The sequence below is a fragment of the Cervus canadensis genome, chromosome 15 (genome assembly GCF_019320065.1).
Source record: "Cervus canadensis isolate Bull #8, Minnesota chromosome 15, ASM1932006v1, whole genome shotgun sequence".
NCBI lineage: Eukaryota > Metazoa > Chordata > Mammalia > Artiodactyla > Cervidae > Cervus > Cervus canadensis.
In genome coordinates, this window is record NC_057400.1 from 33,481,578 (window position 1) to 33,509,347 (window position 27,770).

At 35.3% G+C, this 27,770-nt stretch overlaps 1 protein-coding gene across 7 annotated transcripts in view; it reads right to left on the reverse strand.

Moving 5' to 3' along the window:
• The window catches only part of PRPF40A (pre-mRNA processing factor 40 homolog A), a 60,541-nt gene that overhangs the window by 14,435 nt on the left and 18,336 nt on the right, over positions 1–27,770 (reverse strand). For 4 of the 7 annotated variants that reach the window (XM_043487463.1, XM_043487462.1, XM_043487466.1 and 1 more), the window contains exons 6-14: positions 10,507–10,617; positions 9,033–9,153; positions 6,943–6,967; positions 5,914–6,285; positions 3,867–3,975; positions 3,303–3,367; positions 2,792–2,956; positions 1,842–1,950; positions 751–901 (exon numbers count right to left, since the gene is read on the reverse strand). In XM_043487463.1, coding sequence (XP_043343398.1) covers positions 751–901; positions 1,842–1,950; positions 2,792–2,956; positions 3,303–3,367; positions 3,867–3,975; positions 5,914–6,285; positions 6,943–6,967; positions 9,033–9,153; positions 10,507–10,617 — 1,228 coding nt within the window. Of the gene's footprint in view, positions 1–750; positions 902–1,841; positions 1,951–2,791; positions 2,957–3,302; positions 3,368–3,866; positions 3,976–5,913; positions 6,286–6,942; positions 6,968–8,742; positions 8,797–9,032; positions 9,154–10,506; positions 10,618–27,770 lie in introns of all 7 variants that reach the window. The other 3 variants (XM_043487460.1, XM_043487464.1, XM_043487461.1) reach the window with 1 other exon arrangement.

The following is a 27,770-nucleotide window of genomic DNA, read 5'->3' on the forward strand; positions in this document are numbered from 1 at the left end:
CCCTGATCCAGGGATCATACCCATGCCACCTGCAGTGGAAGAGCAGAGTAAGAGTCCTAACCACTTAACTGTCAGGGAATTTCCATATGGAACATTTCCAAAGGCCTTCATTAAAACATACACTGAATTCAAGGATGGAACCAAGACAATATATATGACACAAATAATGAAAATAGAATTGTGATAAATTGGTTAGCGATATCAGAATTACCTGAAGAGCTTTTCAAGTATAAAATTCTATGCCTTCCCTCAAACCTACTGAAGTATGGTATTCAAAAGGATAATCAAGAAAGCTGTAATTTAATAAGCAACTAGGTAGGTCATAAATAAGACAGAACTTAGGGAAGCTTACTACAAGACAATGCTAATACTTTTTTTTTTTTTTTGCCTTTTGTGAATCTCTATAAAGCCATTACCTCAAGAGCAGAGCATGATAAATCTGGTCACTAACTTAGTTCCCATTAAATCATAAATAAATAGCAAGGCACAATTTCAGGTTTGACCTAATAAATATATTTCAGTGATACTTGATAAAGCTAACTTCAGATTTTGGGAAAAATTTTTTGTATTGTATCACAAAACTCAGAAAGAAATATCTTATCTGGAAACAAACAAAACAACTTTGCAGGAATGGACAAACAATTATGCAAAATTCAGTTAGTGATCTCACCAAAAAAAAAAAAAGTGACCAATTTTCCCTGTTGGACAACTATTTAAAAACTATTCCTTCCACTTAGTTGTAACTCTTACTCTGTAATTCCTCATCTTCTGCAAAAGTTGGATTATCCATCAGATACTGCTGGGCTTCAGACCAAGTAGTAGAATATGTCACATTAGCCATGTTGTCAAGTATGTTTTTTAAGGCTTCCCAATTTCTCTTTCGCAACTGCTTTGCTTGCTCCTAAGTAAAAAATATGAATAGACGTTTTAACATTCAAATAAAGCATCATGTATGAAATGCAATCAGTGAAGGTTTCTTCACATTCTGATGTCCAAATTTCAAATGCTACCCATTTACTTTAAATATCAACACTCTTTACCTTTTCAGTACTCTTGCCTAACTGCTTCTCTCTTACCTTCAATTTTTTTAACTTCTCTTCTAAGACTAACCTGGAACTCCCACTCCCCCTCACAAAATCTCTTTTCCCACAACTATGTATTGTAGACACTGTCCAAACAAAAGTTACTGCAGACAAATCACACAACAGGTAAATGATAATGTGTTCAACCACTTTCAGTGATATTCAAATTTTTGTTAATAATACTTACATTTCTATAAGTCTCCTGTAAGACTGGATAACATATAACTTAGTGCATAATAAAATAGACATGAGCAAAACTAAATGTATTTGCAGGACAGTATTTCAATATTTTAAAAACACTACCCTACAAATACATTTTAATGGTAACAATTACACGTTACTGCCATTCTTTTAAAATAACCATAAATTAATGCCTTGCAAGGAAAAATACTGAGTACTTTCTAAACCCAAACAAGCTTTAAAGAAAAAAAAAAGCATTTTCTAAGTGGGCATAAGACAGGCAATTAATGACAATCTAGGTATTAGCTACTTCAGTAGTTGTGGCAAAGACTTAGTTGTCCTGTGGCATGTGGGATCTTCCCTGACAGGCACTGAATGCATGTCCCCTGCATTGGCTGGTGGATTCTTAACCACTGGACCACCAGGAAAATCCAAGAGCTATTTATTTTTTAACTTAACTTCTAATAAACAGATCTACAGCACCATATATAGTAGATAAACAAGAATGGACATGTTATAAAGTAACTCCTAAACAAGAAACATGTTTAATCTAGAAATACTGTTAACAGTGAATAATACCTTTTCTTTTTTTGAAAGAAAGAATAAAACATCTTCATAGATTTCAAGACGATCACGTTCTGATATTGCATTCCAGACTTCCATCTCTCCAAACATTTGCTCTGCTTTTCTGTTTGTTAAAAAGACTAAATGTTTCTATATTATACCATAAAAAGTAATTTCAAACCATTTAAATTTTATTCTAAATTTAACATCAACAGATGGACACTCTTCCACTCTTAAGTTCATAATGGTATTATAAAGGAAAACTTTGGTAATTAAGAAAAAAACAAGACAGCTTAAGTCTTGATTTCTCCTTAGAGACAGTGGGGATAATATCAATTGAGCAATGTTTTGCAGTTAGGACTACCTCTATTTCTTAAGGCAGCTACAGAGACTACCAAACCACCCATGGAACTAAATTACAGACTTCAAACTCTAAGAAATTTAGTTAACAGATAAAATAAGACTACTTAAAGAAATGAAGAGTTTTTCAGTAAGGCTTTTCCAGAAGAGTGAGAAAAATAAGAAAAATATACAGAAAATGAACTCAGTACCTCGTTGCAAAGATGTTAATACTGAATTACTCACAATCTTAAATAATAAAGCACTCAAAAATGAAGAATGCTACGTAAATGCAAATTTTCAAAAAATGCTACACATAATAAAAATGGCCCATTTCTATTACACAAATACAAAAATAATTGGAACTCATATTAAGGAGAAAGAAGTCAACATTTCATCATTAAATAAAAGTCTTTCTCCTTTATTGTTGTAGTCCCTAATTAATAATTAAGTTTATAAATTCCACATTTAGCTATTGATTTATTTTATTTTATGAAACCACCACATTGACAATCACTTAAGCTTTATTTAATGAGCATCTACTCTGGATTAGTTATTGAACCTAGCAGAAAGTCTAACATGGAAACACTACAGTAAACATACAACATTATCAGCAAAAATCTTACTTGTATCTAGTTGTGGAAGTCATTTTCTCATGATTTTCAAGAAAACGCTGAAAGGATTCCTTAGCCTCTTTGTATTTGGATCTTGCTTCTTCTTTTTCTTCTTTCTCTGTTTGGACTTTATAAGCATTAAAGGCCTGCTTTTTTTCACTCAACTTTGCTAAAGCACTAAACAAAAAAAAATCATGTAAGAGTAAATGAAGATGATCAAATGTTAGTGTCTTGAAAAAATAATAAATTTCATTCACAAATTAAGAAAATTTCAGTAAGTTACTAAACACAGAAAATAATTTCTACTTTAAAAATTAATTCTAATATCTATAGAAGGGTGCCCACATTGTGTGACAAACCTTTTTAACTTTTGGTTCTTATCAGACATAAAGCAACTCTATTCCTGGTATCCAAAATAACAAGAAGATCAATGGGAATAAAAAGTTACATTATTTGACACAATTTAAATTCTCTAGGCTTGCTTTGCTCAAAGTAAAAAGTAAACAAAAAACTAAAGTATTACCTATATCGTGGATCATTAATGATCATTTTCATAGCTTGCTCCCATGAAGCATTTGATGGTACACGCTGAAAATAATTTAATGAAAAGTTAAAATTTCACACAAAACAGTAAGTCATACAATAGAGAACAAAGTATAATACTCACTGCAAACATCAAGCACTTCCCTTTGCAGGAGTTTTAAAAAAGGTCTAAAAGATAATTTATTGACACAAGGCAAATGTGTTTAACAGTCTATAGATTAAAAAGAAAACTTAAAACTGAAATTGAAACAGACCATGAATACATTAATACTTTCTTAAGACTACTGATTAGAAGACAGAAAAGTTTTATGAATAAAAGCTTTATAGTAAAGACTGAAGCGGAATGTGCTATGTAGTACCTTATACATTTTTTTGGTTGGAAGTTTTAAAAAAAAGTTAAAAAAAAATTTAGTTCATTTTCAGTCAAAGCTATTTACAGGATTAGTATTTTTAATAAAAGCATCAAGGTACTAACTGCATTAAAGGATAATTTCATTTATTAGATACTTACTATATATCATATAAAAATCTACACTATAAATACCTTTTCTTTTAATAATTCTTTAAATGCTTGTTTTGCCTCTTCTTTTGTATTCCAAGTATATGTTTTTTTTGCTGGCTGGCTTTCTTCCTCTTCTTTTTTGGGAGTAAAACTAAAGAAAGATTTATACATGGTATTTATAATTTAAATAAACACTTGCTTTACTTCAGAAAATAATGTTTTAACTACTCTAATGTTTAGGCAAAATCTGACGATTTTAGAATAAACTCATCTATAAGAGACACATTTAATGGAACACAAATACTAGTATATATTTTCTCTAACATTCAGTTATTAAGACCTTGCACAAAGGCCAAAGTAAACATTTATACTGTAACACTATTTTCACTAGTCCACAAGTTTATACTTTCCAATGGCTTATAAAACTTACTCAATGCTCTCATTTTTGAGTCTTAGTAACAGGCTTTGGGCAAGTGTGCATAAAATAAGATGTACAGATCAATCTAAATAGAGATTGGCAAACTATGACCCCTGAGGCCAAATCCAGCCTGCTGCCAATTTCTGTAAATATATCTTTATGAGAACATGACCGTGCTCAAGAGTTTGCATACTGATTATGACTGATTGGGTACTGCCTCAGCAGAACTGAGTCACTTCGACACACTTTATGACCCATAAAACCAAAAGTATTTACTCTTTGAAGGTTTATGAAAAAGTCTGCCAAACAGTGTCTCAAACAGAAAAGAATTACCCAAGAATTAGCAACTATACTTGGTTGAGCCATCTGTATGAAAAGTTGTATAATTTTAACATACCTTCCTTTACAGAAGAGAATGCTGGGAAAAAACACACCAGAGGGGGGAAAAAAAAACCTCAATCCCCCAGAGTTAAGCTGAATGCATAGGGGAAGATTATGGAGTACACACTAACAAAAAATACAATTAACTCACACCCTCTGAATCACACCCAAAATACAATTAACTCATCCCAATATTAGTTTGGAATACTTAAAATTATCAAAAATATTGGAAACAACATGGCCAAAAATTACCAGCTATAAAATGATCTATAAGTAATTGAAATCAAGTTTAATGACTCAAGCACTATAAGGAAACAGAAAAAAGGAAGCAGAAAACAACTGTTTGTTAAAAATGTGAAAAATTATTGTGAAACAATAGGATAAGTACAAAAAGATGTAAAAGAATATTACTCTAAAAGGTCTAAACGCCTACTAGTAGGAGATTACTTAATGTTCATATAAATAATAAAATGTCTGTCATCATTCAACATGATGGGATATGAGATCTCTAATGATGTGGATGTCTCTGATTATTTTAAAAATTAAAAATATGCACATACTTTAAATGCTTAGAAAAAAAGGCAGAAAGAATAAAAATCTTAACTTTTTATGCCTTCAAATATACTACATAGATATCTTTTTAAAGCTTCTAAACATAAGAAAAAAGATTACAAAGCTATTTTCACTTTGGAAAATGCACATTAAAAATAAAGAAAGTTTATAAAAAGAGGGAGATGAAAGCAATATAAATATTAAGATGGGTGATCATGTTTGGATCTTGATATCATGGCTAATATTTTATTTGAATACATGTGGGCATCTTTCAAGTCAAGAAGCATAGCTCAAGGTTACTTTTTATAGCTGCAGAAAGCACAGCCATATGAAATTACAAACTGTAAACTTAGAGATGCAGCTCTCTGGCTTTATGAAAAAGGTTTACCAATTTGGTCCTACTAACAGTTTTCCTATATATTGTTAAGTGTTATCTTGATTCTTCCATATTTGTTCAGTAGCAACTTATAGCAACTTCCCTGCAGTGCTGGGCTAAGCCATAACTCAGACTGAAACAGACTCACCCCATCACCAGCACTGCTTTCTAAGCTTAAGTGGATTAGTTTTTCAACACTTTGAGAGCACGATCCCACAAAAGCAAATCTCAAAAACTGTTATCTAAAGGTGTATGTTTTGATTCTCAATTTTTAAACACTTATTGACCATTGACTAAATCAGCAATTTCTTGTATTAATGACGTCTGCTACTGATTTGCAGAAAACAAGTTACTAGACTTACTCAGCTACAGTTTCCTGCTTAGATGTTTCTTCTCCAGTATTACTAGACACTTCACTTTGATCCTGAACAGAAGGGGTACTAGTAAGTTGTGCTTGTTCTTCAGTAGAAATTGTTACTGTATTTTCATTATCTACAACAGTAGCAACAATCGAAGTAACCTCAGGCTCAGGCACGACTGGAACAGTCCCACTGACAGTACTAGAGGCGGAGGTGGAAGCACTGGCGTTGGCTGCAGCGGCAGCTGCTGCGGCTGCGGCTGCCGCGGCAACAACAGCAGCTGCTGCTTCCGCGGCAGCCATGGTGCTCATTGTGGTTGGGATTTCTGTTGTTGGAACTGGGGCTGCTGATGTGGTGGTGCACTCTTCTTGTTTACTATATATTTAAAAGAGAGAAAACTGGTCAGTTCAATACAAATAATTGAAACCACAAATAAAGTTTGTTTTAAATTATTATAAAATCAAATGAAGAAGAGAAACTAAAGGGAAAAAGGGCAGTATTGCCAAACTATTAAGCCATCTAAAAAGATTAAAACCACAGTATGAAACAGAATTACTTTAATTTGGCAAACATTTGTGATAACATATAACACACTGATCCAACAATCTGCATTTCCAAAACCAATAATCATTTTCATTTACAAAATGTCCTATTAGATTGTATTGTGCCTTAAAATTCAACTTATATTGCAATTTCTTTAAATTTTATTTATTTCACCCATGCAAAGGAAAACCTGGGTAAAGGAAGAGATAGATAAAATATTTCATCTGTTCTCAAATTAACCAAAATCAAATTTTGGACTTTTCTGTAATGGTCTTAATTTGGTAAGGATGTAGTCCAAATTCAAATAACTGTCTAGGAGCATCATGTGTGTATCTTGAGTACATCTCTTCCCCTGTCCCAAATCTTCGAAAGATATCAAACTATCAGGCCTACCATGTTAAATACTATTTATAAAGACAATTAAAACAAGGATGTTATAGGAGGATGCTATAAAATTATAAATATGTACTGATGTCCAAAAGTGCTTACCTGCTTTCTTCAGCTTTGATCATTGCTATTTAAGAGAAAAAAAGAAAAGTTGTAAACACTACATAGTTTTTAAATACAATCACTGAAAACAACTTTAAAAGGAGATAAAAAGTTCAATACAGTAAGATTTAATTTACCAGCCTTTTAAAAAAAAAAAAAACCACTACATTTACAGTGCAAGTGCTCTATAAATTCCAGGACAGAAATTAAAGCATAAAAACAAATTTTAAATAACAGCAGGTTTTAGGAGAGCTTCTTCCCACAATGCTACCTTCTCAAAGGCTGCTGGCTACTGCAAAAACACCCTCAAAGTATCTGCGTAATTCTGGAATAAAATAACATTTTCCTCAGGGATAAAACCATCTGCTTTTCTTTAAGACACTAAATTCAAAATGAGATTGAATGTATGTTATGAAATTCCAGCACATATATACTAGCATTGATAGATAGTTATGCAGACCAACTATTTATAGTAGGGTTATATCAGAAATGAGCTTAACGTTCCTTACATGAGTGAAGTGGGCATCCACCTATCTACAATAGTACTATTAGCTAATGCTAGTATAGAAATATAAATTGAGCTTTAAAGATCTTCACTCAATGTTTCAGATTTCAATCTAGTTAAAGTAAATTTTTCTTTACAGGTAACAAAGATATCTCATTTATTCACATTATTAGGGAATGAGGTGCTCCATGTAAATTATAACATAAGCTTAACTCCATGAAAATATTTTTGAAACTTGTGCCCTTTGAAAACATACTAAAGGGGTTATCACTACTAATTAACAAATTCTTCAGATAAAATGATCATCCAAGCTAATGAGGTGACACAGGGAAAAGTTAAATAGACGTCAGACCACAGTGCCTTTCAGTTCAGTTCAGTCGCTCAGTCGTGTCCGACTCTCTGCGACCCCGTGAATCGCAGCACGCCAGGCCTCCCCGTCCATCACCAACTCCCGGAGTTTATTCAAACTCATTCAAACTCCATCGAGTTGGTGATGCCATCCAGCCATCTCATCCTCTGTTGTCCTCTTCTCCTCCTGCCCCCAATCCCTCCCAGCATCAGGGTCTTTTCCAATGAGTCAACTCTTCACATGAGGTGGCCAAAGAAATGCTTATTCTCTTTCCTGTCAGATGTCATCTTATGTTTCAAATAGTCCCATTCTCCTACAATTTGTTTTTTCTAACTGGATATAGATTATGACACCAGATTCTGGTAGAAGTCAGAGTAAAAAATAAATTTTCAATTCCTACCCATAATCTATTTTAAGTCCTAGGTAATATTAGGTAATATTCGTAGATTTGCAGGAATGTTCTGAATAGTTGAGGATGCTAGAATATTCTCCTTCTGTGAGGCATGGCATTTTTATTTAATTTTCCCATAATAAACATAAAGGCTATTTTGCAATATTGTGCTAAAATAAATCAGCATTAAATGCAGGTCTGACAATATGTTAACAAAATTTAAACTGATAAAAGAGTTCAAGGTTCTCTATCTGCTAAATGAGTTAAGTCACATATTCCATGTAAGCACCAACACTCACAACTGTCTTTAGAAATATTGTATATGATGTCTTTGTTCAATTATTGAATGATGCTTTTTATTTTGTTTTAAAAAAGAAAGTCAAAGTACAATGTTAAAAACTACAAGCTCATTTATAATATAACCCTTAAATGAAAGGAATTTTTTGAATTAGAAATTTCTCACTGCAGATTTATCCAATTATGGTTAGTGAACATTAGTGACATACTCTAAAAATGTTAAATAATGACAGAAAATGAATTATCAAAGCAGCTCACCATGCAGGTTTGATTTTGTAATAAGACTTCCAGCAACAATGGTATTCTGGTATCCTAGTTTCAGTGGAATCAAATCAAATAAAAATCTATTTAAAATCTATAGAACTGAGATCTAGAGCAACAAGAAAATAAGAGCCCATAAAACTGTTACACCATTTAAAACGTTCTAATCACTTAATTTAAAAAAATAAGGCTTTTGATTGAACAATCCTATTTATGAAGGACTGCTTCAATGTGAATAACACACATATATAAAAAGGAACATTAAAAATTATTTTTCCCTGTTTTACCTTCAAGATCTTCAAGTTCTTTAGGTTTGGCCCAGCGAGATTCTTTTGTTTGAGAATTGTAATAATAAGGCTTTCCAGAGTCAGACTTGTACTCCTTCCAAGGGCATTTAGATAAAAGTTGCTAAAGTGAAAAAAATAAAAAAACTTCAGATAGCAGTAATAGATTTAGCCTCTTTTCATCATTCACATCACTGATTTTACTAGGTATTATCAACCCATATAATTCTAAACCTTGCAAGATGGTGACAATATAAACAACCACTGCAGAATACTTACTAAAGAAGGGATGTTATGTTATTTGGATATACTATGTTTGTCTAAGGTAATGTACCTATTAAGGGGCAAAGACAAGATTCAAAACCAGTTCTATCTGATTTTCAAATCCAGATTTGAATGCTCTTGCCATTTATAACTCACCACAGGTAATAATTACCATCCATTTTTCACAAATACTAATACAAATAGGAAAAACAAAATTTAAGAGAAAGCAAAATCTGATTTAGTCATGTTTAGATTTCAGTTTCACAAACAATTTATCACAAACCTATGTGACTACATCATGTTAAGGAAGCAGTTTAAGTATGATATATTTAGAACCTAACACACAGAACCTGTTATGGTGGTGGGATGAGAATTCTACTGAAAACAAATCTAATCAGTGTCTGGGACAGATACCTATGGGATAAATAAATAATTTTATCATCTGCCAAATTCCCTTCCCAAGTATTGATATACTATCATTACTGTGGTGGCCTGAAAAACACTTTTTACCTCTTCAAATTCTTAATTAAGAACGGGAGGAAAAAAAGAAAAGACGCCAACTAGGAAAAACTTTCAAGTATAGCTTTGAAATGCCAGATCCACTCTCACTTAGGACACCAGAGTTCCGAATTAAACCAAATGGAACACTGCTTACCCAGTTTATCCCTTCAATCTTACTTTCATATTTGTAGAGTTTGAATGGTAAAATTAACAACATGAAATAATACATTCTCAGGTGGGGGGTGTATTTTTCAAAGACATAATTTCCCATTCTAAAAGATGGAAGTATTTTAATTTAACTTCATCTCCACGACATTAGCTTCATTGGAAAAACAAGCACCCAGAAGAAGATATCTGAAATCACTCAGGTTTGATATAAAGAGGAAAACAAAGACCAAATGGAGAGAGAGTACTTTTTTTCTTCCAATTTACTCTTTAAGTCACTTTTCTTTTAATTGATAACCACCTGACAAAGGTTCCTGAGCATGGGTAAAAATCAGTAAATAAAACTGGTTTGCTCATAGAAGGGAATGAATTTTGTCTTTTTGCTTACTGGTGTGACTGTACAAACCCTTTTCTCCTCTGACTGCCTTTGTAGCATCCTTTTCTGATATAAGCAGTACTATTCTTTGGAAAGCCAAATATCTACCAAAACCCTTAAAAAAGAAAAAAAAGAAAAGAAAACTCTATTTAATCTCTAACAAACTTTTACCTCAGCAGGAGTTTTAAGATCATCTGGTTTCTCCCAAGTAGACTGTTTTGTTTCAGTATTGTAGTAGTAGGTCCTTCCATCAGGTGATTTATGTTCAGTCCACATTGATTTCTAACGAAAAATATTAATACAAAGATTCAAATTATGTAACAGTGACAATGACAGTAAACATGAATGTTATTAGTTTCAAAGCAATATATGAAGAAATTAAAAGTATAAAATGGGCATACTTTTGAATAACTGATCAACCTAAGTAGGGAGGTAACTGAAAATAGAATATTTTATAAGTACTTCAAAAGCAGCATGGATCAGTTCAGGTTTCAGGATCTCTATTCTACAGTCTCAAAATTATAAGGATACAACTGCTTAGGTAACTACTATACATAAGACAATCTTTTAGCAACACAAATCTATGCCTTGTGGAAAAAAGAGAATATATGAATGAAATGCTAATGCAGTACAAGAGGACTGACCATGAGCTCAACAACTCTAACATAAAGAATATTTACATAAAGTTGAACAAAGTTCTAAACTGACATGCAATAAGGATGCAGGAGTCGAAATTGGAAAGGATGCCTCTGGATGACAATCAGAATTTAATAATCAACAAGGTGAAATTTAACAGGGATAAAATGTGAATTCAAATGCCTCAACACAAGATGAGAACGCTTTATAGAAACTACTTTGATACAGAATACATATTGACTAATGGTAAGAACCTACTAAAAGGTGTTAGTAAGACTTCAAGTATCAACAGATGTGATACCTCATGGTTACAAGCTCTGTAAGGTCACCATATAAACACATGGACACTAACATAATAATAAAGGGACTGCAAAGAACTTTTGAAATGATAGATGTCTACAGTCTTGGTGATAATTCTATGGATGTGTATTTATTCCCCAAATCATCCAGTCACACATTTAGTATGTACAGTTTTTCATATGTCAATAATAACTTTATAGTGTTTTTAAAAAGTAATTTTACAAAGAATCATGAATGAATGAATGACTAGATGAGATCAAAGGTACTAAGCCCAGTTCTGGGCATCAGATTTTTCAGATGGTAACAGACTAAAGTATGCTTTAAAAAGGGTTATAAAAATGATCTATACTAAATTTCTTCAATCCTCTAAGAAAGAAAAGGTAAAATCACTGTCAAACCATCACAGTTTTTTACCACTCAGATTTATGTTAAACTTTTTGAAAGGATTTATTCTTATTTAGGGGCTTTTCACGTGGTGCAACTAGTAAAGAAGCTGCCTGCCAATGCAGGTTGTTAGATATAAGAGACACAGGTTCCGCTGGGTCCGGAAGATCCCTTGGAGGAGGGCATGGCAACCCACTCCAGTATTTTTGCCTGGAGAATCTCATGGACAAGGGAGCTGGCAGGCTACGGTCCACAGGGCTGCACAGAATCAGACACAACTTAAGCGACCTGGCACGCACACACACATTCTTAATTAAGACTTGGTTTCATCCCCTATCAACCACTTTTGTGAATACATAAAAAGTAAAATAGGCAAATGAAATAGTCTATTCCTCAAAATTTACACTGAGGATGTTTACTGTAACTAAGTTGCTAATGTCTATATAGTTCCACATAATATAATTCCTGTTGAACACTAAGAATCTTCCTAGTAAAGCAGCATTTCTTAAAAACCAAAACAAAACAAGCCATAAAATATCTGAAAATCACTGGTACTGGTTCTTAACTTTCTTCTTAACGATTTAAAACTGCCCCTTATTTTCCCTTATCAACTTTATTGAATAATGGAGCAGATCTGCCTTTGATTTCTGCTTTGGGAATGTGGCTAAACACATGATTTCATTGCTTATCCTATTCTCTCACCATAATCATTTTATTCCTAGCTGATAAGAGAGTGTTGTGTCATTTTTATGTCATGATTTTCTTACAAACCACTGACAATCTTCTGATGTTGGTATTTTTGCTGTTCAATCATGCACAACTAGGCTGGAGACCAGAGAGCATAGGACAACATGAGTGGTAGAATGCATTCCAGTTTCAAATGTGTTAAATGTTGTAATACACTAACTAAAAACTAAATCAGGGCTTCCACGATGGCTCAGCCTACCTGTGCAGGAGACAAGGGTTCCATCCCTGATCCAGAAAGATCTCAAATGCCACAGAGCAACGAAGGCCGTGCGCCACAACTATTGAGCCTGTGCTCTAGAGCCCAGGAGCCACAACTACTGAAGCCGGTGTATCCTGGAGCCTATGCTCTACAACAAGAGGCCACCACAATGGAAAGCTTGCACACCCCAACAAGAGAGTAGCCCATGTTTGCTGAAACTATAGCAAAGTCCATGAAGCAACAAAGACCCAACATATCAAAAATATATAAATAAACAGTTAAAAAACATTTGCAAAATGTGGGAATGGAAAATAAGAAAAGACAACTTAAAGGGACTTCCCTGGTGGCGCAATGGATAAGAATCCGCCTGCCAGTGCAGGGCACATGGGTTTCATCTCTAGTCTGGGAAGATTCCAATGCGATGGAGCAACTAAACTACTGAGTGGAGCAACCAAACCACTGAGCCCGAGAGCCCAACTACCAAGCCCACGTACTGCAACTACTGAAGCCCAACCTCTCTAGGGACCCTAAGCTTCAACTACTGAGCCTGCATGTCACTACTGAAGCCTGTGCATCTAGAGCCTATGCTCCACAACAAAAGCAGCAGCCAACACAATGAGAAGTCCGTGCACCACAATGAAGAGCTCACCCCAACTAGAGAAAGCCCAAACAGAGCAACTAAGAACCAAATGAATTATAAATAAATAAATATACAAATACACACACACACAACACGAAAAAAGACAACTTGAGAATATAAGTCAATGTAATTTTAACAAAACTAGGTGAGGTAAGGTGATTATTTTCTATAATTCCTGAAAAGGGAACTAGAGTTATGTGAAGGAATTACAGCCAGCCATTAGAATTCAAAGAAATTACTTGACCAAATTTGGGCTGTTTAATAACAAAATGACTAGCCTTTCTGAGACTTGTTAATAATTCCATTCCATAAACAGTCAGAACCTTACAGAATGGATTTCTGAATGATGTAACAGGATAGTTAGGTTATTGTGAAAGCAAAAGTGTGAAAGCCTTAGTTGCTCAGTCGTGTCTGAGACCTTTAGACCCCATACCAAGTTCCTCTGTCCATGGGATTCTCCAGGCAAAAATACTGGAGTGGGTTACCATTCCCTTCTCCAAGGGATCTTTCTGACCCAGGGACTGAATTCAGGTCTCCCACACTGTAGGCAGATTCATTACCATCTAAGCCACCAGGGAAGCCCCTAGATAACTGCAAGTGTATTTAAATTCCTTAACTTGTTCCAACACCTTTGTAGAATATGACAACTACATTCTCTCTGGAGCAAACATTAAATAATTGCTGAAAATGAAATGAAAAAGTGATACAGTAAGAGACATATATAGAAGCTTCTTCAACTGTATGGGTGATGCTTACTTCATAAATTAAATGGTGTTAACATAGATAAACAAACACATGAGATAACAGAATGAAAAAGGAAAGGACTATGTGTCTTCACCAAAAATGGGAAGAGAAGATACAAAACAGTAAGCAATTTAGCATTCACTCACCTATTACTTTATTTGAATTTTAAAAGCAGGTAAGACCATTATCCTCATTTTACAAATTAAAAGAACAAAGCTTACAAGGGTTAACAACTTGCTCACAGTGATTCAGGAAATAACACTGTTTCAAGCATGCATTCAGGGACAGTCTAATAGACAAATTCATGGCCAACTATTTAATATTAAGCCCTGTGCCAACTGCTTTGCATCAATATCAGTTAACTCTTCTAATAATCTTTTTTAATAACCCTTTAAAAAACCTTATGAGGTAGGTACCATTTACTAGCCTCACTTTATGGAAGAGAAAAGGGAGCACAAGAAAGTAAAGTAACATGCCCAAGGTAATATATCTAGCTTGAGTTCGTAACAACACCATCCCAGCCCAAAACTAAGGTCTTACTATGGATCAAGGGTCTAGCTCTTCACATCAACAGAAACTGAATCATTTCAGAAAGGAATATAAATTCTGTACAAATGTCTTAAGCAATACACAAAATTCACTTTATAAAAGTCAATTTTGAAGTGAGAAAAGTCATTTATCTGATAAACTTTTCACTCTTTTACCTTAAAAATATCTAATCTGCAACTTACAGTAAAATTATGTTTCTGGTAAAAACCAGTAATATTTTAAAAGCTTAAAAACAAATACATCTGGATGTTGAGTGGCATAAAAAACACTATCAACAGCTAACAACTAGAGAGTTATCTTCATGACCTAAGTTATCAATATGACCTAAGCAAGCAGTTATTAAGTATTGACAGTCATGTTAGTATAGGCTATTTATAAAATATTTGCTGACAAAATTACTGTTTTTTAAAAAACGTGAGTTCCCCAAAGCAATAAGCAAAAGTTATCTATCAAAGACTTAAGATAATAACCACCCAAGGACAGTTCAGTTACAGTCCTCCTTTCATACTATAAACCCAGATCTGCTTTTAATATAATGAAAAATATGCAGTGCTAACTAAAAACAGTAAGACACTGTAACAAATGATGCAGTGGCACAATATATACTGAAAATAACCTGAAAGGAAAAAAAAACAAAAAACAAAATCCTGGGTTTAAGGGGGGAATATGCACATACATAATTATCAAGAGACCTTACATACTTTTCAGAGTCAAAAAAGCTAGTCAACAACTGGGTTGTGAATAAACTAAGCACATTCAAACTCAAAATGTAAACATTTTTACAATGCATAAACTCAACTGAATGAAAAAAAAAATGACTAAATAAAACACTAAGAAATGTAGAAAAGCCACTCACTACTCTAAATAAGGAAAATAAACCACAGAGAACAGATTCACAACCAATTTCAAAATCTAGAGGAAATGATTTCCTCTCAAACTATTTACTAAAATTCACCCAAAAGAAAAACATCACACTTGAATATTTCAGTTACCATAGATGCAACTGAAAGAAACTTAACCAGCTGATTTTACAGCATAACTCTATGGAACCTTTCAAGAACAGAGGATTACAATATTATTTCAGATCACAGAAAGAGATGAAAAGCTCTTTATAAGAGTAACAAAGCACAACAGAAAAGTATCAAAAAAGAAAAGCAGGCAATGATGCTTATAAATAAGCATCATTTAATATAATAATAATAAGTAATATATAATTATATAAATAATATATTATATGTAATATATTATATGTAATATATTATTATATGATATAATACAATATAATAACATATGTAATAATATTATATAATATAATAATGTAGATATAATAATACATAATATAGAAATAATTTATAAGCTTATAAATGTAAGGAAATATTAGCCATGAGGATTCTACAATGTATACACTTTGAAAAAGTAGAATTTATTATATAAAAGTGCTAGGGTAATTCAATATTAGACAATGTGTAAAAGTATTTCTATTAACAAATAGAAACCCCCCCCCCCGCATCACACCAATAGACTTGGTACAACCTGGTGGCTCAGACAGTATAAAGAATCTGTCTGCGACGCAGGAGACCCAGGGTCCATCTCTGGGTTGGGAAGATCCCTTGGAGAAAGGAAATGGTAACCCACTCCAGTAATCTTTCCTAGAGAATTCCACAGACAGAGGAGTCTGGTGTGCTACAGTCCATGGGGTCGAAAAGAGTTGGACAACTGAGCTACTTTGGTTTTCACTTTTCACAACCAAACTACATCCTGAAAATCATGGTGATTTACAAGTCTTCAAAATATAAATAGAAACCAAAAATTCTCAAATAATACAATATTAAAAAGAAAAATATTTAAATGATAATTTATCAAAAACCAATAAAAATTATTCTAAATCCACTTCTATTAAACTTATGACCAAAACATGAGTCTGCAATCACCATAATTCAATAAATACAGCATGGCAATAAAATTAAATGACAGGTATTAAGTTTGGGAAAAAGATCAATTCTCCTGCCTTTACTTTGCTAAAAACTCCTATAAAATCTAACCTATTCTATTTATCCAATGACTGTCATAATATAGCTGGCTATGAGATACATTACACATGCATTTATTTTGCACCTGAGCCTTAAAATACAGAGCAACAAGAGAAAAATATGGGAGAACAAGATGAAAAAAGATTTTAATATACCTCTCTCCTTAGGGAGATCAAGCAGATTAGATATGCCAAGATACAGAATAACAAAATAACTTTAAACTATCAGCACAAAAAAATACTCCCAAAATTAGTCTTGACACAGAACGTAAGTGAGGCTTTAATAAACTGCAAAGAGTCAACATTTTATAAACTGTGCTTTCTGATCACAATGCAAAAAGGTATGCCTTATAAAAATAAGTCAAAGGCAAGATCAATGAAATAAATGATTGATAGATGGACTTAATTATAATTAAAAACTTCTGCTTTCCCAAAGACAGTTCAAAGAACGAGAAGAGCCGCAAATTATTTGCAAAAGACACATCCATTTAACTGCTGTTAACCAGTATAATTTACCAATTAAAAAAAAAACAAAACTCTTTAAACTTAACAATAAACGAGTAAAAATATCTGGACACCTCAACAAAAAAAGAAATATAGATGCAAGTAAGCACATGAAAACATGCTTAACATCATACATTATTATAGACCTGGAAATTAAAATGCACCACACACCTATTAAAATGCAAAAAAATTAAAAAATTAAAAAAACCCTAAAAACACCAATAATACCAAATTGTTATGGGGCAGCAGGAAAGCTCATTCACTGCTAATGAGAGGTCAAAATGGTACAGTCACATTGGAAGACAGTTCAGCAGCTTCTTATAAAAGTAAATACACTCCTGGGACTTTCCTGGTGGTCCAGTGGTTAAGAATCCACCTTGCAGTGATGCAGGGAAGGTGGGCTTGATTCCTGGTCTGGGAACTAAGATCCCACATGTTGTGGAGGAACTAAGGCCTCAAACTGCAACTACTGAAGCCCAGGCACTCTGGAGCTCACACACAACTACTAAGCCCACGCATCACAACTAGAGTTCATGTGCCACAAAAGATCCTGCACGCCACAACTATGACCTGATGCAGCTGGATAAATTTTATTTTTTTAATTTATAACAGTAAGTATACTCTTACTATATGAGAAAAGGGCAACAGAGGATGAGATGTTGGATGGCATTACTGACTGAAAGGACATGAGACTGAGCAAACTCCAGGAGATAGTGAAGGACACAGAAGCCTGGCATGCTGCAGTCCACGGGACCACAAACAGTTGGGACATGATAGAGACTGAACAACATATGATGAAGCAATCATGCTCTGTGATATTTACCCGAATGAGTTGAAAACTTTTCTATACAATTATCTGTAGATAATATTTGTAGCAGCTTTATTCATAATTGCTAAAACCTGGAAGCAACCAAGATGTCTTTTAATAGATGAATGGACAAACAAATTGTGGCATGCAACGGTTGTGGAGGTGGGAAGAGAGATGAAGAGGAATAGCACAGAGGATTTTTAGAACAGTGAAACTATCCTGTATGACACTACTGTGTGGAATACATGTCACTAAACATTTGCCAAAACTGATAGAAGGCATAACACCAAGAGTGACCCTAATACAAATTGGACTTTGGGTGATAATACATTGTAGGTACACCAACTGCAGTAATGTACCACTCTGGTAAGAGATGCTGATAGTAGAGAAGGTTGTATGTTTGTGAGATTCTCTACTTTGCACTCAATTTAAGATTTCTCTAAAAAAACAGCAGGCAATTTGAACAACAACAACAAATCCTACATCTAGAAGCTGAAAAAAAAAAAGCCACTTACTACCTAGTAAATAGAGATTTGATTCACTTAGTCTATCAAATGAGGAAAACAGAAAACAAGATATTGAGAGGTGAACAACAAAACCCTTTTACATCAAAATTTAATAGAAACTGAATACTTACTTGTTGCCCCTACTCAAAAAAAAAAAAAAGAAAAAAAAAAGGGACAATGATGGCTATTATGATCTCTAATTGTATGCTAAATAATTATTAAACCTCTGTAACATAAACATCTGGACGAGTCCAATAACTGCTAAGAAAATTGAAATGGTAACATCAAACCATTACCTTCAAAAACTACTAGATCCAAAATCAACCTTAAAAGTTTTTGGACAGCAAAGGAAACCATCCACAGATTGAAAAAACAACCTACTGAATAGAAAATATTTGCAAATGATATGACTGAAAAGAGGTTAATATCCAAAATACAAATAGCTTATACAACTCAACACCAAAAACCCCACAAACAACCCAATTAAAAAATGGGCACAAGACCTAAACAGACATTTTTCCAAGGAGGAAAAGCGGTAGGCCCACAGACACATGAAGAGAGATGTTTGACATCATTAAATGACCATTAAGGAAATGCAAATTAAAATTACACACACCTGTTAGAACAGCTATCATTGAAAAGAACGCAAATAACAAATGCTGGCAAGGATGTACACAAAACAGAACCCTCATAAACGCTGGAGGGAATGTAAGCTGGCACAACCACTGTGGACACCAGCATGGAGACTTCTCAAAAACTAAAAACAGAACTACCCTATGACCCAGCAAGTCCACTCCTGGGGAAATAAAAACATTAATTTGAAAAAATACATGCACCCAAATGTTCACAGTAGAATTATTTACAATTGCCAGGGCAAGGAAGGAACCTAAGGGGTCTATCAACAATGAAAGGATAAAGAAAAGGTGGTACACACATACACACATCCCTAAGGGGTCTATCAACAGATGAATGGATAAAGGTGGTAAACACATATGCGCGCGCGCGCACACACACACACACACACACACACACACACACCTACCTGTGCATGCACAAACAATGGGATACTATTCAGAAAACCACTAGACCATTTAGGTATGACCTAAATCAAATTCCTTACGATTATACAGTGGAAGTGACAAATAGATTCAAGGGATTAGATCTGATAGAGTGCCTGAAGAGCTATGGACTGAGGTTCGTGACACTGTATAGGAGACAGGGATCAAGACCATGCCCAAGAAAAAGAAATGCAAAAAGGTAAAATGGTTGTCTGAGGTGGCCTTACAAACAGCTGAGAAAAGAAGAGAAGGTAAAGGCAAAGGAGAAAAGGAAAGATATACCCATCTGAATGCAGAGTTTGAAAAAATAGCATGGAGAAATAAGAAAGCCTTCCTCAGTGATCACTGCAAAGAAACAGAGGAAAACAACAGAATGCAACTAAAGATCTCTTCAACAAAATTAGATATACCAAGGGAACATTTCATGCAAGGATGGATACAATAAAGAACAGAAACGGTATGAACCTAACAGAAGCAGAAGATATTAAGAAAAGGTGGCAAGAATACACAGAACTATTCAAAAAAGATCCTCACGACTCAAGTAATCACGATGGTGTGACCACTCACCTAGAGCCAGACATCCTGGACTGTGAAGTCAAGTGGGCCTTAGGAAGCGTCACTATGAACAAAGCTAGTGGAGGTGATGGAATTCCAGTTGAGCTATTTCAAATCCTGAAAGATGATGCTGTGAAAAGTGCTGCACTCAATATGTCAGCAAATTTGGAAAACTCAGCAGTGGCCACAGGACTGCAAAAGGTCAGTTTTCATTCCAATCCCAAAGAAAGGCAATGCCAAAGAATGTTCAGACTACTGCACAATTGCACTCATCTCACACTCCAGCCAAGTAATGCTCAAAATTCTCCAAGCCAGGCTTCAGCAATACGTGAACCATGAACTTCCAGATGTTCAAGCTGGATTTAGAAAAGGCAGAGGAACCAGAGATCAAATTGCCAACATCTGCTGGATCATCGAAAAAGCAAGAGAATTCCAGAAAAACATCTACTTCTGCTTTATTGATTACACCAAAGCCTTTGACTCTGGAAAATTCTTCAAGAGATGGGAACACCAGAGCACCTTACCTGCCTCCTGAGAAATCTGTATGCAGGTCAAGAAGCAACATTTAGAACAAGACATGGAACAACAAACTGGTTCCAAATTGGGAAAAGGAGCATGTTAAGGCTGTATACTGTCACCCTGCTTAGCTTGTATACAGGGTACATCATGTGAAATACTGGGCTGCATGAAGCACAACCTGGAATCGAAATTGCTGGGGAAAATATCAATAACCTCAGAAACACAGATGATACCACTCTTAGGGCAGAAAACAAAGAAGAACTGAAGAGCCTCTTGATGAAGGTGAAAGGAGAGAGTGAAAAAGCTGGCTTAAAATTCAACATTCAAAAAACTTAAGATCATGGCATCTGGTCCCATCACTTCAATGGCAAATAGATGGGAAAACACTGGAAACAATAAAAGACATTATTTTGGGCTCCAAAATTACTTTAGATGGTGACTGCAGCCATGAAATTAAAAGATGCTTGCTCCTTGGAAGAAAAGCTATGGCAAACCTAGACAGTATATTAAAAAGCAGAGATATTACTTTGCCAGCACAGGTCATCTAGTCAAAGCTCTGTACGCTTTTTCCAGTAGTCATGTATGGAGGTCAGAGTTGGACTATAAAGAAAGCTGAGCGCTGAAGAATTGATGCTTTTGAACTGTGGTGTTGGAGAAGACTCTTGAGAGTCCCTTGGACTGCAAGGAAATCCAACCAGTTGATCCTAAAGCAGATCAGTCTTGAGTGTTCATTGGAAGGACTAATGTTGAAGCTGAAACTCCAATACTTTGGCCACCTGATACCAAGAGGTGACTCATTTGAAAAGACCCTGATGCTGGGAAAGATTGAAGGCTGGAGAAGAAGGGGACAACAGAGGATGAGATGGTTGGATGGTATCACTGACTCAGTGGACATCAGTTTGAGAAAGCTCTGCAAGTTGGAGACTTCCAGGACAGGGAAGCCTGGTGTGCTGCATTCCATGGGGTCGCAAAGAGTCAGACACGACCAAGTGACTGAACTGAACTGGAAGTAATTTTGAACTAGTTCTTCATGTTTTGGAACAGAAAGTGTGATTACATCAAACTAAAAAGCTTCTGCACAGTAAAGAAAACAGAGTGAAAAAATAATCTTTGCAGTGCAAGAAAATGTTTGCAAACCATATAACTGATACAGGTTAATAGCCACAATACATAAGAAACTCCTACAAATGAATATCAAGAAATTGCAAATAATCCAATTAAAGAATGGGTGAAAAAGGCATACAAATGGCCATAAGGTACATTAGATACTCAACATCACCAATCAGAGAAACACAAATTAAAACCATAATGAGATATCACTTCACACCTGTCAGGATAGCTGTTATCAAAAAACCAAGAAATAACAAACGCTGGCAAGGGTGTGCAGAAATTGGAACCCCAGTATACCGGTGGTGGAAAGTAAGCTGTATAGCCACAATGGAAAATGGTATGGAAGTTTCTTATAAAATTGCACTTAAGCATCATATATAGTAGCTAAGATATGGAAGTAATCTAACTGTCCATGGAATAATTAATGGATAAAGAAGATTTATATAAAATACACATACACACAAAGCAAAGCAATTTAGCCATAAAAATGAAATGAATGAAGTCTTGCCACCTGCAACAACATGGATGGACTTTGAAGGCTAAGTGAAATAAGCCAGAGAAAGACGAGTATTATATAATCTCACTTACAAGTAGATTGTAAAAAAACAAAAAACCCAAGCTTACAGAAACAGAGAACAGATTGATGGCTGCCATAGAGGCGGCTGGCTTGGGAGGTGAGAGAAATGGGTGAAGGGGTGAAGAGGGTCAAAATGTACAAACTTTTAGCTATAAAACAAGGAAATCATGGGAGATAAAATGTACAGCATGGTGAGTATAGTTAGTAATATTGTATTATGTCTTTGAAAGTTGCTTGGAATAAGTCTTAAAATTTCACCTCACAAGAAAAAAAACAATGTTAGTATGTTAACTAAATTTATTTGTAGTAATCATTTTACAATGTATACAAGTACCATACCAAACCACTGCATTTACACCTGAAACTAATATAATGTTTTATGTCAATTATACTTAATGAAAACATACAGCTTTCCCCAATATTTACATGTCTTAGGACATATATCCTAGTGAGCACCTGCTGCTGCTAAGTCACTTCAGTCGTGTCCGACTCTGTGCGACCCCATAGACGGCAGCCCGCCAGGCTCCCCCGTCCCTGGGATTCTCCAGGCAAGAATACTGGAGTGGGTTGCCATTTCCTTCTCCAATGCATGAAAGTGAAAAGTGAAAGTGAAGTTGCTCAGTCATGTCCGATTCCTAGCGACCCCATGGACTGCAGCCCACCAGGCCCCTCCGTCCATGGGATCTTCCAGGCAAGAGTGCTGGAGTGGGGTGCCATTGCCTGCTCTGAGAGTGAGCACCTATTAGGGAGGGTAAACTGGAGTAAAGATGAAGTGCAAGTCGCTCATTCATTTGCAACACCATGGACTGTGCAGTCAATGGAATTCTCCAGGCCAGAATACTGCAGTCATTCCCTTCTCCAGGGGACCTTCCCAAACCAGGGATCGAACCCAGGTCTCACACTGCAGGCAAATTCTTTACCAGCTGAGCCACCAGGGAAGCCCAAAGATGAAGAACAAACGGAAAAAATATGAAGGAGCCTGCGTCAATCAACAATAAATACCATAGTCTGAAAACTATAAGTAGCTCAAATTTATGTACCAGAAATCTAAAAAGAATAAAAAACAACAAGTTTTCAAATAAATACGTTCTATTTCTGGACAGGAAAAATTAATTGAAAAACATGAAATGTTAGTTCTCTTAAAATGCAAGAATTAAATTTAATTCCAGAGAAAAACACAACTTTGCCTTTTAAGCATCTCTCTGTTTACGTATTTATAGATTATTTTTGGCAGGGACAGGGAAATGTACATGCTAGTATCTGAAAATAGCAAAGGAAATAATGAAAAGAGAAACCATGAACAACTTGTCTTATTAAATATGAAATCTACTCTAAGTTTCCCTGGTGGCTCAGTGGTACACAATCCATCTGCCAAAGTAGGAGACACAGGTTCAATCCTAAGAGTCCCTGGAGATGGAAATGGCAACCAACTCCAATTTTTTTTTAACTTACTTTTTTTTTTTTTAACCTACTTTTAACTGAATGATGATTGCTTTATAGGATTGTGTTGGTGCCTGTCAACACTCCATGTTCTTGCCCATGGACAGAGGAGCCTAACAGACTACAGTCCAGGGGTCATCAGTCAGGCATGAGTTGGGTAGACTAAAACAACAATAATCAGGAAAAGGTGTAATATTGAATTAGAAATAGAGTGAAAAAGAAAACCCAGAAACAGATGTCAGAATATGTGAGAGTTTAATATATGACAAAGAAAGCTATTTCAATCACGTGAGAAAAATAAAGGTTTGACACACAACTGAAACAACCAAAATATTAATCATGGTGGTTTCCTCATGGAAAAAGAAACTTAAGGTAATTTACTTTCTTCTGTTAACTTATGTCTGCTTCATTTTCCTCCCAGTGAGCCCACATTTAAATAAGCAAGAAAAACAAGACGCTATCATTAGTCAAAACCAAAAAGACATATAATGAAAAAATACCAAGTGGATATTTTATAACCATTCAACTTTTAGAGCTTTTAAAAAGATATGTTTAGTATATTTAAATACAGTTCACAATTAAACATCTTTCCCCCCAAATTTAGCATACCTGCAATTAATTCACAGCTTTCTGAATTTCCTCAACTATATGAGAATGACAACTACCTCTCAGGACTACTGATTTGATTAAATGAGATTACACACACAAACTTTATAGAGCTTTTAGGGAGGAAAAACACCAGAAAACGCTTGGAGGCTAAAGAATAGAGCTATTATCAATAACCATAAAAGGGCCATCTTTAAGTGAGGCCTCAGGCTTACATTATTTTTCTAAACACCATGAAATGTATGAGAAGAGCATTCAGAACATTAGCAAAAAGAACTAGAATATTACTATCTTAAAATTAAGTACTGAGGGAGAAAATAAATGCCGTACAGCAATGTCATTCTCTTCTTTCCTAAGGAAAATCAAGCAACTCTTGTCTTTCTGATTCTGTGTTAAGGAAGATAGAAGCAAAGAAGTATTTTAAACGACTAAATATCAGAAAAAATCTACATCAAATTTACAATAATAGACAAAAGTAGACAAATTTTTGTTTACAAAGGAGTACGTTCTAATGTAATGCTTAATTGAAAATTATCAATTACTGTATACCTGTTTCCATTCTAATTGTGATGGGGAGAATTCAAATGCTGTAAAAATTGATTTATATTTGATTCCTGTATCTCTTATTACCCCTTCATGGATTACAGCCTAGCCATGGCGAAGAGGATTGGGTAACTCAATAAAAGCTCTAAGCCATGCCCTACAGGGTTACCCAAGACTGATAAGTCATAGTGAAGAGTTCTAACAAAACGAGGAACAGCAAATCACTCCAGTATTCTTGCCAGGAGAACCCCACGAATAGTATGAAAAGGCAAAATGATATGATACTGGAAGATGAGCCCCCTATGTCAAGAAGGTGTACAATGTGCTACTAGAGAAGAGCAATAAACAGCTCCAGAAAGAATGAAGCAGCTGTGCCAAAGTGAAAAACAGCCCTCAGTTGTGGATGTGTCTGGTGGTGAAAATAAAGTCCGATGCTGTAAAAAAAAAAAAATACTCCATAGGAAACAGGAATGTTAGGTTCATGAATCAAGGTAAATTGCAACTGGTCGAACAGGAGATGGCCAATAGTGAGCACTAACATTTTATGAATCAGTGAACCAAAACTGATGGCAATGGCTGAGTTCAATTCAGATGACCACTGTATCTACTACTATGGGCAAGAATCCCATAGAAGAAATGAAGTAGCCCTCATAGTCAACAAAAGAATCAAAATGCAGCATTTGGGTAAAATCTTAATAACAACAGAATCAACTCCATTCATCTCCAAGGCAAACCATTCAATGTCACAGCATGTCTATGTGCCAACCACTAATACCAAAGAAGTTGAAGGTAACTGGTTAATTTAGAACACCTTCTAGAAATACTGTTAAAAAGAAAAAGTAGTTTTCATCATAGGGGGTTGGAAAGCAAAAGTAAAAAGTCAAGAGATACTCAGAATAACAGGCAAGTGTGGACTCGGAGTACAAAATGAAGCAGGGCAAAGGCTAACTAGAGTTTTGTCAAGAGAACACGCTGGTCATAGCCAACATTTCAACAACCCAAGAAATAACTCTATACATGAACACTATCAGACGGCCAATACCAAAATCAGAGTGATTATATTATTTGTAGTCCAAGATGGAGAAGCTCTACACAGTCAGCAAAAACAAGACCTGGAGCTGACTATGGCTCAGATCATGAGCTCCTTATTGCAAAATTCAGGCTTACATGGAAGAAAGTAGGGAAAACCACTAGACCATTCAGATATGAGCTAAATCAAATTCCTTATGATTATACAGGGAAGTGACAAATAGTTAATGGGTTAGATCTCACAGACAAGAGTGCCTAGAGAACTATGGATGGAGGTGTAACACTGTATAGGATGCAGTGATCAAAACCATACCCAAGAAAAAGAAACGCAAGAAGGCAAAGTGGTTATCTGAGGAAGCTTTACAAATAGCTGAGGGAAGAAGAGAAGTAAAAGGCAAGGGAGAAAGGTACAGGTATGCCAAACTGAGCACAGAGTTCCAGAGAACAGCAAGGAGAGATAAGAAGGCCTTCTTAGATGGGCACGATGAAGGACAGAAATGATTAAGGACCTAACAGAAGCAGAAGAGATTAAAAGGAGGCAACAACACACAGAAAAACTATACATATATATAAAAGGTCTTATTGACCCAGATAACTACGATGATTTAAAAAAAATCTAGATGATCTAGGTGGTCACTCACCTAGAGCCAGATATCCTGGAGTGTGAAATCAAGTGGGCTTTAAGACACATTACTACAACAAAGCTGGTGGAGGTGACAGAATTCCAACTGAGTTATTTAAAATCCTAAAAGATGATGCTGTTCAAGTACCACACTCAATATGCCGGCAAATTTGGAAAACTCAGCAGTGACCACAGTTCTGGAAAAGGTCAATTTTCATTCCAATCCCAAATAAAGACAACACCAAAGAATATTCAGACCAACGAACAATTGCACTCATTTCACATGCCCGCAAGGTAATGCTTAAACCCCTTCAAGCTAAGCATCAGCAGTACATGAACCGAGTATCTCCAGATGTACAAGCTGGGTTTAAAAAAGGCAGAGGAACCACAGATCAAATTGCGAAGGTTCACTGGTCATGAAGAAAGCAAAGAAATTCTGGAAAAATATCTACTTCTGTTTCATGTGCTACTCGTGCTAAGTTGCTTCAGTCATGTCCGACTCTTTGCGACCCCATGGACGGTAACCTATCAGACTCCTCTGTCTGTGAGATTCTCCAGGCACGCATACTGGAGTGGGTTGCCATTTCCTTCTCCAACTTTTGTTTCACTGACTTAGACTGCGGGGACCACAACAAACTGTGGAAAATTCTTAAAAGAGATGGGAACAGAGACCACCTTACCTGTCCCCTGAGAACCTATATGTAGGTCAGGAAGCAACAGTCAGACATGGAACAATGGACTGGTTCCAAATTGGGAAAGGACAACAAGGCTGTATATTGTCACCCTGCTTATTTAACTTATATGCAGAGTAAGTACATCATGCGAAATGCCAGACTGGATGAATCTCAAGCTAGAATCAAGATTGCTGGGAGTAATACCAACAACCTCAGATACGCAGATGATTCCACTCTTAACGGCAGAATGTGAAGAGGAACTAAAGAGCCTCTTGACAAAAGTGAAAGAGGAGAGTGAAAAAGCTGGCTTAAAACTCAACATTCAAAAAACTAAGATCATGGCATCTGGTTCCATCACTTCATGGCCAACAGAAAGGGAAAAAGTGGGAACAGTGACAGACTACTTTCTTGGGCTTCAAAATCACTGCACCTGGTGACTGCAGTCATGAAATTAAGACGCTTGGTTCCTTGGAAGGAAAGCTATGACAAACCTAGACAGTGTATTAAAAAGCAGACATCACTTTGCCAACAAAGGTCGGCAGAGTCACAGCTATGTTGTTTCCAGTAGTCATGTACAGATGTTAGACTTGGATCATTAAGAAGGCTGAGCCTGAAGAATTGATGCTTTCAAATTGTGGTGCTGGAGAAGATTCTTG